Source organism: Lethenteron reissneri, chromosome 27, assembly GCF_015708825.2.
Source record: "Lethenteron reissneri isolate LAM-NWPU_2019-01 chromosome 27, ASM1570882v1, whole genome shotgun sequence".
Classification (NCBI taxonomy): Eukaryota; Metazoa; Chordata; class Hyperoartia; order Petromyzontiformes; family Petromyzontidae; genus Lethenteron; species Lethenteron reissneri.
In genome coordinates, this window is record NC_083805.1 from 4,284,672 (window position 1) to 4,303,086 (window position 18,415).

Below are 18,415 nucleotides of genomic sequence, written 5' to 3' on the forward strand. Positions count from 1 at the left end.
TCTTTGGTTATTTCGGTAAAGTCACGAAGAAATACATTTTATTAAATAATAATAGAATACGACGTTTCTATTGCAACACAAGCAACCATCATCAGGTACAAATGAATGTAAACTTGGAAGTACGAAGAACGTAATCAATCAGGTGGGGTGTTGACTGTTTTGTTGGCCGACTGTTATATTGCATTATATTGCCAAGTTTACTATGTTTGTTTTCTTATTCATTTGTACCTGATGATGGTTGCTTGTGTTGCAATCGAAACGTCGTATTCTATTATTATTTTATTTATTTCTACGTGGCTTTACCGAAAGATTCCTGCAGCCACGAAAGCTGATATGAAATGCACTTGCTTTATTATCCTATTTCAAATTAGGATGCATTGTTTGGATAGGAAAATCAATTTTATTGATCCTGTTGACTGTCCAAAGTGTGACATTTATCTGAATACAATAGCACCTATTCGAATTAAACATATTCAAATTGGAAACCCAGTACCGTATGTATGGACGTGCTCAGAAAAATGCGCATCGTCGTCGGCGGATGGAGAGAAAATAGTGGAGGGGAGGGATGATTTAAAAATGCCCCTTTTTTAACCAACTCAATTCGGTTCTTCCGTTTCATTTTCGAGGAGATCATCACTCGCGCATCAAAACTTATTTGAAAATTTGAGTCCTGCGTCATCGACTGAGTCACAAATAAGAGGCTGATGATGTTTTTTTCTTCTCCTGTGACATTTCCCCGTGACAACATATAGCCTTAACAGACCGTAGGGGCAAGTGCTGTTAGCAAGTAGCTATGAAGGCCGGCACGGCACAAAGGCGGTGGGTGGTCAGCAATGTTTACACACTGCACCAGGTACTCATTTGAGGCTGAGTCGACCTAGGGGATGCCCAGGACCGGTTCAGATAATCGTCACTGGTGTTGGCCGTGAGCGGGAATCGAATCCGTGTCGCCGGGTTCATAGCGCAGCGCGCTAACCGCTGCACCACCGCTCCCCGTGACAAACACCCCACCACACACACCCCCTGCTGGTAATCCTTCCAGCCATAGTTGCTGTCTGCTCGGGCAAGGTGAAACGAGAACGGGGAACAAACTTTGTGCATAACCCCCATAACTCAAATATCGAAGCAACCAGCGTTGAAACAGTGCTTGTGGGGTCGTGGAGCTACAGGTCATGTTTAGGCTACCCACATGACTAGGTACCGCTGACTTTTTTTTTATTAAAAGAGTTGCCAACATTGTTCGAAATTTTTGGGGGGGGTTATTAAATGGAAATCACTTTTTTAGGGTATTATAATGACTACCATTATGATTGCAGCAGTCGTGGGATTTACGCGCACTGATTTGATTTATTTTTTACCCCTATCCAAAAATACGACACACAAGAGGCGAGATAATCCACGCTGGTTTGGCTTGTCATTTTAACTTGAGTTGCGTACCGTACACTCTGCGTTAAAACTTTTGTCATCACGTTGGACGAGACGGTTTCCCTTTATTATCGCGGGCCTCAAACCTCCCGACTTCTAGAATAGAAGGTTTTTTTAGAGGGGGGGTTAGATCGCGTCAATATAAATTTGTCGTTAAACCCGCCACCACCCGACACAGCCAATTAGTAAGGTTTGTCACGTAAACAGAACGTGACAATTCGTTACTTGTACAGCACACCGGTGATTCCTGATTATGCTAGTTGTAATTACTGGCGAAACGTCGTACTCGGATTGTAAATGTTGTGGATTTGCTCTCCAACACACCGGTGTGCTGTTCTAGTAACGAATTTGCCACGTTCTGTTTACGTGACAAACCTTACTAATTGGCTGTGCCGGGTGGTGGCGGATTTAACGACGCATTTATATTTACGCGATCTAAGCCAAAAAAAACCTATATTATGGATGATATTGGTCGCGAAGCCTACCACGTGTTAAACTGCCGACGTCTAGTTTTTTCCATTTAGAGACGGACACGTCTGAAAGAGCTGTCTACATTCCGTGTCCTCCCCGCCGCAGCATTTCCGAATATTTTTTTGTATAATTAGCGAACGCTGAGATTTCTGCGCATGTTTAAATAATAAATGTCACGTCATTAGCACCTCGGACAATCAATTTGAGAGATTGGTGCCAACGGCGTATCGACATAATTAAGGTGTTAATAGCGAACCCTGATGGTTGCCGTAGCCTGTTAAATTATTCAATGAACATTAAAGATGAGTTTGAGATAAATAGGCAAAATACAGAACAGTGCAGCTCTTAACACGGAATATTAAAAGTAGCCATAAAACACTAATTTAAATCATTCCACTGACGAGGCCTTTGTGTTAGACAGTACTGCAGTGTAATGGTTTGTTAATGTAACATTAACAATATATAAATTATACTCAATACTTAAGCATTTTAAAGCCCCCTCTTGTTTTTGAGTCGCAAGTTTTCCCCACTGACAAAGCTTCCGGGACATAATTGACTGCATCAACGTTTGCTGGCAAAGGTACAATAATCGTGAAGCAATATATATATATTTACTCATGGTCAGCTATTTCAGGTGGATGGTCAGCCTTGATCTATCCGCCGCTGAAGGAAGCCCCCCCCTGATTAAGCTGTCACCATCGCTCCACTGCCCTGTGATGCAACAATCCGCCGAGCTTCTGTACACGAACCGATGTCATCGCTCCATCTCCGTGAATGACGTCCTCCCCTCGCAGGCGTGTTCGGGTGGATAAGTTCAGCCCAATTTATTGGAGCCGCCGACATGGGGCTTACAGATCGATGGAAGAACACACCACCAGTCTGGCGTGGCTGCTGGCGGTGGCGTCATGGACTTGCCTTTGTATTCTGCGATGATTATCGTTTAAACGTTGAGTCCTTGGTGGACGGTATTGCCATCGATGGGACGGACCGCTTGCGTCGAAGGTGAGTTGGTGTCTCTTGTCAACCGCACCAGGACGTCCCCTGCTGAATCACGGAAGTGCAAGACCACATCGTCTCTGTAATGCACATATGGCCAGCCATTGTGATTATGCCACGGATTGATCAACATACACAATGCATCACACGCTAACCCACTAAACTTTTTTTATTTTACCAGGTAAGGCCCACTGAGCTATATAGCTGTTTTTCAGACGCGACTGCTCGCAAATTATATCTCAACGAAGTGGCTTATCACGTGGAAATTCATAGTCAAATATTCTGAACGCGCGTTTATAAATGTGGAGGGGGTACACCGGAGGAACCGATGAAAAATCCACGTGACCACGGGGAGAACACGCAAACTCCAAATATACAGCAGGCGTCAAGGTCGGGATCGAACCCACGACCTCCTGTGTACCAGGCGAGGTAGTTAACATCTCTTAGCCACCGTGATGATGAGAGGAGAGACACGCAAACTCCAAATATACAGCAGGCGTCAGGGTCGGGATCGAACCCACGACCTCCTATATACCAGGCGAGATAGTTAACATCTAGCCACATCAGAGCACGTGGGAGGCAGTGGGTACATCATGAGAATGGGGTTGCCCTGTGAAGGGCTTGGTTTAATCCGTAACTGTGTCATTGCCTAAAACACCACGTATGCCTTTGCTTAAGCCACCCGGTCTCAGATTCACACCGGGGCACGTAGTAATGAACTTTTACGGGGCTCTTTTGATGATACATTGTTGGTATTCGGTATGCGTGCTAGTACATCTCTTTTGTCAAACTCCTCCTGAATGAAGAACTCTCCCACGCTGTTGTTAATTGTTGGAGGCTTATTCGATGACATTTCACGGCTGCAAGTTGCAGGCGGGCAGCATGCATGCAGGCACAGTAAAACAATGGATTATTGTTTTCGAAAACACTGCCTCTTGTCTTGTTCGTCACGTTAGCCATCCAGCTATCCTGTAACAACCTGATGTGCATGGCGGTCACTCACCCAACCACTATTGAGGCTCAACCCTGCTTAAGATTGTAAGATCTGATGAGATTGGGAACGTTCCGAATGGCTTGGTCATAGACATGAGAGTACTGTATACTGTGTTTTGTATTGGCATGGAGATTTCTTTACTCCACGTGCAGTATTTGACTGTGAAGCAACCAATTTTTTTTTAAGTCTTAAGCCCACTAATTTAAAAGGTTTATTATACCTTTTGAAGGTCCGTCGCCCAAGTTAAATATGCGATGGTGGGCAAAAAACATCGATGTTTTGGTATTGATGATTTCCTTTCAACGTTGCGTTTTTCCAAATCCAAAAATCCGAAATATTCAAATATCCCAGCCGGCCCACCTTCATGTAAAACTGACAAATACAAATCCACGGCCTCCTCCACCAATGCCCTTGAAAGGTGTGTAAACTATAGAGGCTGAATCTTTAAGTAAAGTTTTGACCTAGCAACAACAACCTAGTGGTTTTTATTAGATGTTTTGCCATTTTACTTATTAATTATTCATTATTATTTGGGAGGGGGGATAATAAACATCTCTTACGAATATTTCCATATCATATTTCCTGTAAATATGTTTTATGTCTTCGAAAACATCGTGTATGTTTGCCTTCGGATATTTTAGTGTACACCGATGTTTTCATTAAAAACATCGAGTGTTTGCTATATCGATGTTTATATTTTTGGTTTATTTCCATGTCCCATCGCCAAGTAATTCTTGCACATTTGTGTGCTCAGATTTTTCAACGGAGGCACTGATGATGACGGGGGGGCAGGTTTGGGTAGAGCTGATTAGGGGGTACCCTATCGGATTTCAGAATCTTGATTTCTACTGGAGGAATCCGATGAGCTATAAAGCTCAGAAGGTTACAACAAACAATGCAACAACACGATAGGATATGAGTGAAAGGTATAGAAAAGGTAAACAAATCGCTAAATAATATTAAAATAAAACACTTTTTCCACATATAAAGCGTCACTGAGCCATTAGCTTCACAGATGTCATAATTGGTTAACAGCGCAGAGGGTGTTTTTGGATCGGTGTTCTCTGCGCACGGATTGTATGAATCGCCTGCTCTACATTAACGAGGTGGGTGGGAAGCTACTTAAGCAAGAACAGAACGGTATGTCTCGCCTTTTACATTCCGACGTAACCACGATGCTCCTTCACCTGCCACGGCAGGTTGGGAATGCAACCTATGACCCCCAGGCCACGAGCAATATATCAGCGAGCATGTAAATCGGTCAATAATCTGCACAGGTAGAAACAAATACGTTGTAGCAGAGCTGCGTTCTATATCCCCACATACGGTAAAAATGGAACTGTTTTCGTCCATCAGCCGACAGTATTAAACCCATTGTTTGGTTATGCTGCTTGCTGCTGACTTGGCAGTGGTGCATAAATAACAGAAGACTCAGCACATTCGTCAACACGCCTTAAATGTAAAACTATATAAGGCGACGTTTCGGGCAATGCCCCTTCTTCATAGCGCATACAAGTATTGCCTTTCCACACAAATATATCAGTCGGCAGAATCTGTTTAAGCAACCAATGCAAACTCCTCTGGATCTGTTGCAACCGCCTCTTGTCTTTATCGGCAGGCAGGCAGGCTTGTGTTAAACATGCTGCAGGGTGACCAGTTGGGACTGCTTTCTAACCAGACTGGCATGATAAGGGGCGCCGCGGTGGCTATGAGATGTTAACTACCTCGCCTGGTCTGCAGGAGGTCGTGTGGTTCGATCCACACCCTGACCGCCTGCTGTATTATTTCGAGTTTGCACGTTTGTCTCCCCGTGGTCGCGTGGATTTTTTTTCTCCGGGTCCTCCCGGTTTTCCCCTCCAAGTTTAGAATCAACATCGTTTAGAGTGTTTGGCTGCTCCTATAAATGTCCACACGATATAAGCCACTGAGTTGAGCTATCATTTTTGGCCAGTTCGCTTCCAAAAAAGAGAGCTATATGGTTCAGTGGGTCTGAGCTGGTGACATAAAATAGTTTATAAACTTCATTTGGAGCTTTCGTGACTGCAGGAAATACTCTTTGGTTCTTTCGGTAAAGTCACGTAGAAAGTTAAGTAAATTCAATAATAGCATTCGACGTTTCGATTGCAACACAATGATTGATTGCTTGTGTTGCAATCGAAACATCGTATGCTATTATTTAATTTATTTTATTTCTACGTGACTTTACCGAAAGCACCAAAGAGCAAAGTAGATTATAGTTTGACTTGCGAGGGCTCTGGCTCAAGGAGTGCACGTGGTGACCGGAATATTTGACCCTGAACCATGGGGGATGGGTGGAGGTGGGGAGGGCAGTGCAAGGTCACGTGGTGGGCCTCGTCCCGTGACGTCATGGGATGTGACGTCACACCGGATTTGGTGGTGGACGAGGGGGGGAGGGGCTCCTCCGGCCGCCATTTCAATACCGCGGCCTCCGATTCGCGGAGGCACAAAAAAAAAATCCGCGTCCGTTTTACGACAAAAGTGACACTTGGCTTCACTTAAACGGCGAAAATTGTCGCGCAAACAATCGGGCGTCTCGACTGGGTCGCCACGTTCGCTTAGGGGCGAGTAAGGAAGGAGAAAACGTCCGAAGGCTCGCACGTTTCACGCGATCCGTGGGCATTTTCTCGCAACGAAACCGGCTTCGAGCCCTCCTCGGCGCTGTCATTAACCGACGATGAATTAAAGCGCCGCTGCTCCTCCATCCGCCGTCAACAAACGCAACGGCACAGTGCCGTGGCCTTCTTTGATCGGGGAAGTGGTGAGCCGCCTTCACCCTGAGGGCGCTCACCATTGGGATAAAGCCTCGTGCATGCTGAGTGAAGGGGCGTGGTCATTGTATGCTAATGAAGGGGGCGGGTCGTTGTATGCTAATGAAGGGGGCGGGTCGTTGTATGCTAATGAGATGGGCGGGTGTGGTATGCTAATTTTATGGGCGGGGTGTTGTATGCTAATAAGATGGGCGGGGTTAGTACCAGGCCGGGGGGAGGGGCGTTCGGTACAAAATCGGCCGATTGCCCAATCATCGACGCGCGACCTCCTACGTAACATCCTGAAACGAGCCAATCGCGTCGACGGAAGGTGGTTGGTGCGCGCGACGCCACCGTTTCCGTGTGACGTCATTGCTCCCGGGGGCGGGGTGGTCGAGTGGGTGCGGCTTGGATCGATTCAGGAATCTACGAGTTTATCCCACGCTGACTAGTCGCGTATCGATTCTCGTGTAACACGAAAACTTTATCTTCTTGGTTCTTTCGGTAAAGTAGAAAAAAATAATAAAAAATAAAACATAATAAAATAATTCTCACGACCTGAGGACGGCTGCTTGCGTTGTAGCCGAAACGTCGTGAGATTTATTTTATTATGTTTTATTTTTATTATTTTCCTTCTACTTGACTTTACCGAAAGAACCAAGAAGATGAATCCCTGCAATCACGAAAGCTTTAAATCGAAACGAAAATTGTACTTTTTATTTTACCAGGCCCACTGAGCTTCTATACAGTTATTTTTTTCAGAAGCGACCTGGGCCACACATGATAGATATAGCTCAACGAAAGTGGCTTATCAAGTGGAAATTTACAGCAGCAAAATTATCTAAATTAAATATATTCAATTATATCCCCGACTACTTGGTACATTTGTGAAAAAGAGCTTAACAGGTCATCCGATTCCTGCAGTCTCAATAAATATTCTGATCATTCTGACCAAAACAATGAATTTGTCCCAAAACAAAGAAATCGATTTTTGTCGATGTAAAGCTTTCGTGACTGCATGGATTCATATTATTGGTTATTTCGGTAAAGTCACGTAGAAGGGAAATAATAAATTAATAAAAAATATTACATAATAAGATAAAATTATTCACCTGAGGACGGCTGCTTGCGTTGTGGCCGAAACGTCGTGAGAATTGTATTTTATAATGTTTTATTTTTATTATTTTATTATTTCCCTTCTACGTGACTTCACCGAAAAAACCAAGAAGATGATAAAATTATCACTATTGTGAAAATTTTCTCTTTTTACGTTTTATTTTATAGAACCAAGAATAAAGAAATCGATTCTTGCGAATCGATTCTTGCGGATCGATTCTTGCGAATCGATTTCTTGTGGGGGGTGTGGCGGTGGTGTAGGGGAGGGGCCTGCGGGACGTGTAGGCGTGGCTAGTGGCAGTGGAAGGCGGGGCTAGTCTGGGCGTGCGTAGAGAGAGGGGGGGGGGGAGACGCGCACTACTTTCATTCGCGCGGGCGGGTGGGGGTGGGGGCAGCGCGCGTCGTGTATTAATCCGCGCCCTAACGGCTGCCATTTTCTGAGCGGCTCTCTTTTTTTGTAATCTGCCTCCGCCCTCTCTCTCTCTCCGTCGTCTCTTGAAAGACGCTGCCGCTTTCCCGCCTCCACCACCACCACCACCATCATCGTCGTCGTCGTCTTCATCGTCGTCGTCGTCTTCTTCGCAGCAACCGCGTTAGTTTTAGTCGACGAAACCAACTCATCTCCCCAACAAGCCGCAATTGCCGTAGCGTGTGTGGGTTAAACATTTAACTAATACACACGCGCGTAGAGGCAATACATCCGTCTGCCATTTTTTTTTATCTGTAACAAATCGATATACGTATGCGTAAAGCGACAGTGCTAATAGTTAAATTTGTGTGTTAGGCGTTTAAAGGCTTTTTATTTTGTTGTGGTGTGGGGTTGGTGCCAGTGGGGGGGGGCCCAGTTTTTGAGAAAATGGCAGACGCCGACAAACTGAACATCGACAGCATCATAGCGCGGTTGCTCGAAGGTAACGACAGCACTTGTAATTATAACTATTTATACATATTCTTTACACCGTCACATGTGGGTGCTTCGTTCGCGATTGTTTATTTGAAAAAAAACGGGGGTCGAAAGGTTGAAAAGCTTCGTTTTTTGTGGTTCAACACCCTAAGGCCTTCCTTAAAACCGAGTGGCGTTAACCGCGTCGCGTTTAACTTTAAACGCTTTTAACTTGTAAATGTGGTCTACGTTGTTGTTTATAGTGAGTGATGAGCGGGTGCTTTGTTTTAAATCGGTGAGTTAATGTGATGTCGCCTCGCTGTGTGGAGGTAACGCGGCGCTCGGATCGCGCTGAGGCTTTTAACGCCCTTAAATGGACGTGGGGATTTTGTTTTAAATGTTTATTCTTTGCGTTTAAAGCGAGGCTCAAATGTGGATTTATTTTTTTGGAACAACACGGAAAGGCTTAAGAGTTAAAAGCGTTAACCTCCGAAAAAAAATGTTTTATTGTTCGAGCGAAACTACTGTGGTGGTTTAATACCGGTGGTGTCATGGTGGTGTGGGGCATTTTAACTAGCAACCTTTACTCGAACATCTAAAATGTACAATGATTGTATTTCTCTTTTGCTGCTATGTACACCGTTAAAATTGCGGGGGTTTTTTAAAACAAATATTTCTCAAGCAGGTTAACAAAATGTGCGGAGGAGTTTATCTTTTGTTTGGTCGGGTTATTTCACAAATCCATTGTTTGGCTTTGGCTATGATGGGCCACTTCTGGCCTAAATTCAATCAAGATTTCTGGACTGAATTCCCATTGCATTATCCCTTGAGCACAGCCAACATCTCTAGGAGTGCACCGTATATCTCCTCTGCCAACTCCGTCTTCAACCACCAGCATTTTTTAAGCCAGCGTGGTGAAGTATGGTAAAAAAAAAACCTAAGAGTATGAATCCTTGCAGTCACGAAAGCTTCAAATCTAGAATTATTGTCAAATAACCCATCCCACAGACACAGTGGAGCAGTGGTTATTTAAAAGGCGGTGGGGGGTGGATGTTACAGTACCACCTTTACTAAATCCGGTTTTGTAAATTACAATGGGTAATGAAAATTGGGAGCTTGATGAAGGCTGGGCGGGCAGCCATGGCTTTGTTACTGTGCGTTTGGAGGGGGTGGTGGTGGTGGTGTAGGCGGGTTTTGAGGTCGATGAAGTCATTGGAAACGAAGGCCCTGGGGAGGGAACGGCGAGGATTGAATGGACTATTGCCCCTTGCGTGTGCTGCTGCTGTACAATAATGCGAAATACAACGTCTTAAAATTTATGGCTTACAGTGGGGAAGGGGGGAGTTGGTGGTGGTGTGATGTTGATGTGTGTGGGGGGCTGCTAATGTTTTTGAGTTGAAAATTATTATGACGATAAACCGCCACACAACTCGATTTTGTGAATGGAATCGACGAAAGTATCGGCTGTTAAAAGAATGGAATAGGATTCCCATTAGAATGGGGGGCAAGCGTGTTGCGGATGACTTGAGCGTTCTGAAACTCGTCTGAATCTCCCGTTTTATTGCACTTGGGAGCAGACGGGGGGTGTCTCAATTGGTGTTTATTCATTTTGAGCCCTTCGGCAACGTCTCGTTACTAAACCCTCTCTTCCACGTTGAAATCAATTTCCCAGTAAGCTTGGGGATGATGAGCACAGGGCTCAACACAACTGTTAGCGATCCACCACGTTCCTCGTTAATGAGCATTTTACCTTATTTTAAAACGCCATAATCGCACTCTAAACATGAAGCTACGGGAGGGGTAGTGGTAGGGGGCGTTTAGTGTCGTCATATAGAAAGGGTCCCTTCCTTATTTGGCGGCAAGTTTAGCTTTGTGCATTCCACCCTTCATGCGTCGACCCCTTTCACCGTTCCGCGTTATCCCCAACCTCACCCGGAACCTGGCCGCCGAAGTTTCAAGTTTGTACCCCCCACCCCCATTCCAATTCGTTCGCTGTTGAAATCCGCGCGCATCAAGCCCATTTGATACGGGCGATGCAAACAACATGTTGCCCCCCGTTTGGCCGCAACGCGCGGCTTTAACTCAATGTGTCGACGAGCTTTTTGCGAACCGACTGGTGCCTGTTTAAAACGTAATCTGAACTCGCGATGCGCACATTGCGGTCATTAAGTGTGTTGTGGTGGGTGGGGGACGGTGGCAACTCGCGGAAGATGAGAGTATGCGGCACCTCTGCGGGGTTTCGCGTTAGCCGTGCAGTGTGAAGAACGTGTAATTTAAAAGCGCACCCACACTTTAATTTTTCCGCAGTGCGTGGGTCGCGACCAGGCAAGAACGTGCAGCTGACGGAAGGCGAGATCCGCGGCCTCTGCTTAAAGTCCCGCGAGATCTTCCTCAGCCAGCCCATCCTTCTGGAGCTGGAGGCGCCGCTGAAGATTTGCGGTAAATACTGACGTAACGCACGGTGGGAGAGGCGGCGGGTGGGTGGGTGGTGGTGGGAAGCCCACACCTCGGGCCGGGAGATTAGGCAAGACTCATTTTATATAACAGCGGGCGCCTCCGTTCTACCGGAGGGAAGGAAACGCTGCAAAAAATAAAGTGAATTGTTTTTTTAGTTGTCTTGTGTGTGCGTGGGTTCCCAACCCGACTCTCGTCATATTGGGCATGATTGCATGCACGTGTTGGTCCATTTCCATGTTAACGTTTTAAAATCTGTTTTGGAAACTGATAATTGCATCATCGGATGCAATTTTACCCGAAGATGCCCGATTCATTCATACACAAAAGGGCACTTGCCAATATTTGATGGGAAAGACTGCCAAATCGCAGCATATGTTCTGCCCAGTTCTGTTGCTGAACAAAATGGCTGGGGGCACTGTATGACTGGGGTCCCTGCGTGTCGTTGTGGTGCCAGGTGACATCCACGGGCAGTACTACGATCTGCTGCGGCTCTTCGAGTATGGCGGCTTCCCTCCCGAGAGCAACTACCTCTTCCTGGGTGACTACGTTGACCGTGGCAAGCAGTCGCTTGAGACTATCTGCCTGCTGCTCGCCTACAAGATCAAGTACCCAGAGAACTTCTTCCTTCTCCGCGGAAACCACGAGTGCGCCAGCATCAACCGCATCTACGGCTTCTATGACGAGTGTGAGTTGCGCACGTGCCTGGTCCCAGCAAGGTGGCCAGAGGGAGTTTGTCCCCCCTCGGCTGACGTGTGCAGGTTTAACGATTTATTTGTTCCGAGCGACACTGTCCTCTGTAATCCCGTGGCCCAACTTGCACAGAGCCTGTGACCGCCCCTGCAGGGGCGTTGCCACGTAGAGAGACCCCAGCTTCTAGTGGGGTTGGGGATGCGTGTGCGTTTCCTTGTGTGTGTGGAGTGGCATTTCTTTATTTGCAGTTGCCGTGTGTCAGCGGTAACTTGGTTTATGGGGCCCGTGGTGTGGTAACATGCCTTGTGTGTGAGCTGTCTTAGCTGGAAAGGTGCTCTTGTGTGCGACTAAAATGCAGCCCTTTACTGCGGCGTGGAGGAGGGGTTGTTGCATGTTTGTGCGGCCAACTCGGGTTTTTTGCCTGTAGAGACTGGTGGGGTTCCAACCTGTGTTTATGGCATGAGAGTGTGAGGCGTAAGCCACTTTTAATTGGCTGTGTGGCATTGCCTGTGTGTGGTGGATGCGCCAAGGAAAACCCTGCGCCTTGCGCTGTAGCACAGTTGGTATGCAAGGTACCGTGCAAAGTGCACTGATACAGGTGTGCAGACTTGCGCGCTTGTTGGCAGCAAGAAAAAACGAGCGATAGCTTGATATTTGCACTCCAAAGTGGCAGTGTGTCTTGCTTGTTACTCACTTTTCAAGTTTGGGTTTAACTTTATTCAATGTATTTGTGATGCATTCCATGTTTTGTAACATTGGACAAAAGGCTTGTCAAGTCTTTTAAATGTTGGCAATTTGCCATCTGGGTGTTACAAACATGGCCGGGTTGTTTTCATTGACCGAATCTCTCCAGCGGAACTTTTTAAGAATACATTCTTCTTGTATTAGGTCGCTATTGAACAGCTTTGCCGCTCGCTGTGCAGGCAAAAGGCGATACAACATCAAGCTCTGGAAGACCTTCACCGACTGCTTCAACTGCCTACCCATCGCTGCGATCGTCGACGAGAAGATCTTCTGCTGCCATGGAGGTAACACGGAAGAGTCAAACAAGTTTTTTTCTCAACCCCATAATGGCTCCCGGACATTGTGCGCAAACCCCCCTGCAGCCACCCAATCAATGAAGGTGGTGGCGAGGTGTAAAGTATCCACTGGCTTAAGGGGGGTCAAACGGGAAAATCTTGGTGAGCCGACAACTTAAAGGTTGCGCATGTCTTTGGGTGTGTGGCGCATGCAGTCGTAGAGTCGTGCGAGCGGAGGAGTTGAATGGATGTAGTAACGATGCCATTGGTGAGACGCCTTGTGAATGTGATTTAAATCTGTATGCTGAATGCAGTATAAACCTTGATGTGCTTACTGCGTGTCAGGATTAGCACACGTGGGTGTTCCTGGGGTTACCGCTCAATCTAAAGAAATCTTTCGAATAATTTAATACTGTACAATGCACAGGCTTTCTCGCAGAGCATATTCGGGTCGCTTTTGTTAAGTTTTGCCCTGAAAGGGTGTTTGCTGGAAAACGGCGTTAGTTTCTCCCATAGCTGGGAACTACAGTACTCGTTTTGGGGCTGTCAATACACGTTTATACATCTCTTCCTATCTCTGCCATAAAACCTTAAACCCTATCCTCACAATGTTGGTATTACAGCTAAGGCTTTTCTCTTGAACTACATAAAAAAAATTACCTGGAAAAAGACGTTTACAAAAAACCCACCATTCTCTAGATATGGGTACTGCAGTAGTTTATACTTAAATTAATAAAACACAGACGTCCGGTCACGCACGTCACGTTACCAAGGTAACCCCCTCACCCCACTCCTAAGCGAGACATGGGATGGGGTTGGTAATGTGTGTTTTGCATTTGTAGGTGCGTGCACGTTTCCGTAATCGAGGGTGAATTTACTTGGTGTGCATTCATACAGACTGCCTTTATTTGGTTATTTGCATGTTATGGTATCGACATATGCCATGTTTAACCTATATTTGAATGTATGTGTTAGTATATCATTGGTTTATGTTCGTATGTCATTTGTAAGTTAGTTGTGCGTGTGTAGTGGTTAGTGCACCGTGCTAAGAATCTGGGAACAGTTCGATTCCCTCTCGCGGCCAATGACAATTATCTGAACCGGTCTCGGGCCTCCCCGAGATCGAGTCTGCCTCAAATGAGTACCTGGCGCGGTGTGTAAACATCGCCACTGGGGAGACAAAGGCGATCGGGCGTGGTGCTGGTCACCCAAACCCACTTGTCCCGGCCTTCATAAGTGGTCTCTGACAGTACTTTGTCCCAATGGATGGTTAAGGCTATATGGGGGATCTTTGTATTTATGTTTGTATTGCGCGTGTGTGTATTGCATTCGTCCCTAAATATTCTGTGCGTATTGTGTATGTATGTAGTAGTTGTAAACAAGCCCATGTTAATCTACTGCTGGATGGGGGCCTCCCCAGTGTCTAATGGGGGTTGTTTGACCATACTTGACCATGCTAGTCTTTGGAATGGTCAAGCAGTGGGGTGGATGGGGCACTTGTGATGTCTGATGTTAGCCATGGTCAGGAATTAGTCACATGGGTCCTGCTTAAAATTGTTGATTCAATATAATTTCCTGAATTGGCCAAACTAAAGAAAGTCATCTCAATCTTGTATAGAGGATAAAGGTTTCACTGCATGGCCAGTAATTTTTTTAATCACTTTTTAACCGTACCAGATTGTTGTGTATTTTGCAAAGCACTATTGTGCAGGAACGTACAGATGTTGCATGAAGTTATGTGTATGTGTGGCCAGGCCTGTCCCCAGACTTGCAGTCGATGGAGCAGATCCGACGGATAATGCGTCCCACGGACGTGCCAGACCAGGGCCTGCTGTGCGATCTGCTGTGGTCGGATCCCGACAAGGACACCATGGGCTGGGGTGAGAATGATCGCGGTGTTTCCTTCACCTTCGGAGCGGAAGTGGTTGCCAAGTTTCTTCACAAGCACGACCTGGACCTCATCTGCAGGGCGCACCAGGTGAGCTGGGACACGTGGGAAGACTGGCTGCGCACACACAAGCAAGGCGCTCCCATGGATGTATCCACAAACATCTGGGAAAGACAGAAAGGATTTTGTAATGCAGAGTCAACTCACTTGCTTTTCATCAAGAAGTAAGATGAATAACTTTCTGAAATACAAATTATCCTTATGGCGGTACCAAATAATACAAATGGCTGAGGAAATTAAATATTTTTTATCTGGGACACTTTTTTCCAGGGGTGTACTTAACTCCGCTACTGGAGCACCAATCAATCCGAAATCAGTGCCACTCCGCAATGTCGAAACGCAGCGAGGACGATTGCGCTGAAACCCTGTTCGCTCGTATGCACCATCGTGCACAGCTCGTCGAGATGAGTCTGGCCGCATTGCCGGCTACCAACAGACTAAAAATGATCACGGACATTATGCAAGAGCTGGAGTACTATGGTACCCCGGTGTACTGCCAGAAGGTTCAAATGGCTATTTTTATTTTAATAAGCGGAGTAACTTACCATTTTTAAAAATATTTTTTTATCTTAAATGGCCACTACTGCCATTGTGTACTAACTGAAGCATGGAATTTTAGTCCCTTTTTGATTACAACTGGCGATTTGGATGAAGTTGCTCAAATGTAGCTTATTTTGTCTTGGTGTATGTATGTGGAACTTCTTTCGCACCCGAAATAGCCCCCTGTTCTCTAAATGTCTATCCCTATAGATTTTCCAAATGTATTTTAAATAAACAGCAGTTTACTTTGTTAAACAAGTTCATGGTATAAAACCAGACGAGCGTCATTCTGCTGTGCTACGCCCGTCGCGTATGTGGGCGGGGGAGGGCGGGGGATGTGAAGCCTCCACCTGTGATGTTGTTTGAACTGCAGCAAGGCTCAAATTACCCTTTTCTCACGTTCAGGTTGTCGAGGACGGCTACGAGTTCTTTGCCAAACGGCAGCTGGTGACTCTCTTCTCGGCGCCGAACTACTGCGGAGAGTTTGACAATGCGGGCGCCATGATGAGCGTGGACGAGACGCTCATGTGCTCCTTCCAGGTGAGAGACTGCTGTGTAGCTTTTCGTTATTGGGGCGACCATCTGTTTCCCGTAAACGCAGTAGTAGCGTTCCTGAACAACGCCGCGTTGTGGAAAAAATAGTGTAGTAATGCACGGTGCGTGATAAATTGGCGAAATGCGTACGCATGCTGAACAAAGACTGAGGCATGTGTGGGTGGCATCTAGAAACACCCAGCAGCGTCCCGCCCTTGTGCGATGATGCTACGCCTAGGCAGGCGTAACAACCACTTGTTCCTGCTCGCGTGACGTAGTCCCATTCGCTCAATCGCGTTATGTCCAATTAGCATCCGCGTTATAAAAATGTTTCCCGATGCATTCATCGCGTTATGAAAACACTACGCGTTATAGTAGAACTGACTTGGCTGCATATTGCTCATCATTTGCACACTCTGGTGTGCGTTTTGTAAAATTAATTAAGTAAAAAAGCATGCGACTAATGGAAAGAAATAACGGAGGTTGTGGCCACCTGATTCCATTATGTAAATGTTTGTTGTGCAAGCAAATACATAATGTGCACAATTTGATAACCCAGTGTGCTCTTTTAATTTTCGTTATGGGATCCTGGAGGTTAAACGGTGAGGTTAATAAATATGTCATTATTACATTTAACAGTTGGAGCATTTGGTCATTAACATTGTAGAGTGCCATCATTGCACAGCTTTGCACTAAACAAAGCCAGCCTGCTGCAGTATGTTTAATGTTCTGCAGCTACTCTGTAATTTTAGTTAGTGTTACCAGACAAAGTATTTGCTGTATTGTGGTCATTGTATCACATGCATGTTGTCAAAATTATTTCTCGCAAGCGATTTGAGGCTTACGTAACTCGCACCTCGGTTTGTAAAAGCATTATTAAAGCTATGAGGAGTCTCACAATGACGATCTATGTACGCATTGCAGATCCTCAAGCCCGCAGACAAAAAGAAGTTTCCGTACGTGGGCCTGAACGCTGGACGGCCCGTGACTCCGCCACGGAACGCCGCCAAGAAGAAATAGCTGCTCCCCACCACCTCCTCCTACCCGCCCCTATCTTTCACCCACCTCCCTTGCCCCCCCGCCTCAACCCAACTTTGAAAAGCGGCCGAAGGATGAATGGAAAGTGGACCGGGTCGGTTTCTACCTGACACAAATGATGAGAGTGCTTCTCAGACTCCCCTCCAGCCAAGCCCCCCACACCACATCCTGTACGTTAGTCGCTGCCTCCCACGGGGGACCCTCTTGTGCCAGTAGTCCAGGTCATTGGGGGGCGCTGACGCGTTTTGCTGCGTAGCCTGGCCTCGGTAGTCTGGCCTCGCGAGGCGCTGTAGTGCTGCATAATTCGCAGGAGTTTGTCTAATTACGTGAGATCTGTTTTTTTTGTTTGCGGGCGGGTGGGGGGAGGGCCATTTTTTAGTTTCGTTTTTTAATTGAACAGGAAACCTTTCTAATTTCTTTTTTTGTCCTTAGCTGTCTTTTGAGAAATGGAGCACAGTGGATACAACCCCCTTACGCCTACTCAGGGGCATCATGGTACTGATATGGAATCGCTGCCTTGGTCCCCAGGGGACTGGTTGAGCATGGCAATACATTGGAGGGAATCGGAAGTTTATCTCCCCCTTGTGTGCAGACAAGCTGCCGTGCGTGTTGTCTTCGCCGTTATTTGGCTCAGTCCTTTTCATATCGTTGCCATGGTTCCAGCGTGGCCCTTGCAATCCCAAGTTGTGCATATTGAATAGAATGTTTCTTTGGTAGCTTTTTTTGTTTTGGCAACTGCAAAAGTTGGCATTCCAAGGGTTACGGTTCCATTTTGTGCTTGGCTCGCAATGTCTTGACCAACGGAGCGAAACACAGACTTGATATTAATGAGGCGTTTGCGATGTACGTTGACGATTAGTACTTACTGTATTGTGCTCATTTACATTTTCACACGTCGGCAAAACTTATGTTCCTCTTTGGCCTGCTTTTTGGTTTTTCCAGAGTTTCGTGCTTTTATAAACCACAAAATCAGGGGTTTAAAAAATTCGACCTTAAAGCTTTGTGTACATACAAGTGATCTGGAGAGAGTTAAATTGTGAGTTGACGTTTTGCTTTGTCCATTCTTTTATTTTCTGTTATTTTTTGCTTGCCAGCACGTGGAAGTTTTTTGTGGTGTAACATACGTAATGTAGACGGACAATAATCACCACTCAAAAAAGCGTTGGGTCTACTCCAAATCTGTTTTGTGACTGCTGTTTTTTTATTTTAAAATTTTTGTCCTATTATGTGTGCTTTAGTGGTGTAGGGTTCTTGAACTGAGCCTCCTTTAAAAGAAATGATTTCTCCTTGAAATAAATTGAGTAGAATTGTGATTTGGCAGATTATAGAAGCCATCAGTTGTCTTGTGGCCAAACCTCGCAATGAGAAGAGATGGGTGGGTAAGCGGGAACGGCCAGTGGATCGCCGTCTGCAGGTGTCGTTACCTTCTGCCCTGTAAGCGGATATTGTTATTGCCTCATTCAATAGTGCCGTAGGCTCCAGTCTTGATTTTGTATTTAGTTGTATTCTTGAATGTAATAAATGGTATTTTATACA

The 18,415-nt window shown here is 45.9% G+C and overlaps 1 protein-coding gene across 2 annotated transcripts; it reads left to right on the forward strand.

The window, feature by feature from the left end:
- The first annotated feature begins 8,211 nt into the window (after positions 1-8,211).
- On the forward strand, positions 8,212-18,415 carry PPP1CC (protein phosphatase 1 catalytic subunit gamma). Of its 2 annotated transcripts, none has more exons than XM_061561186.1 (7): positions 8,212-8,696; positions 10,961-11,092; positions 11,565-11,795; positions 12,724-12,828; positions 14,574-14,797; positions 15,713-15,847; positions 16,766-18,415. In XM_061561186.1, the coding sequence occupies exons 1-7, from the start codon at positions 8,627-8,629 to the stop codon at positions 16,859-16,861; spliced, it is 993 nt and encodes a 330-aa protein (XP_061417170.1). In that variant the 5' UTR covers positions 8,212-8,626; the 3' UTR covers positions 16,862-18,415. The 2 variants fall into 2 exon arrangements, with proteins under 2 accessions (XP_061417170.1, XP_061417171.1); XM_061561187.1 differs by having other exon boundaries at positions 8,214-8,681.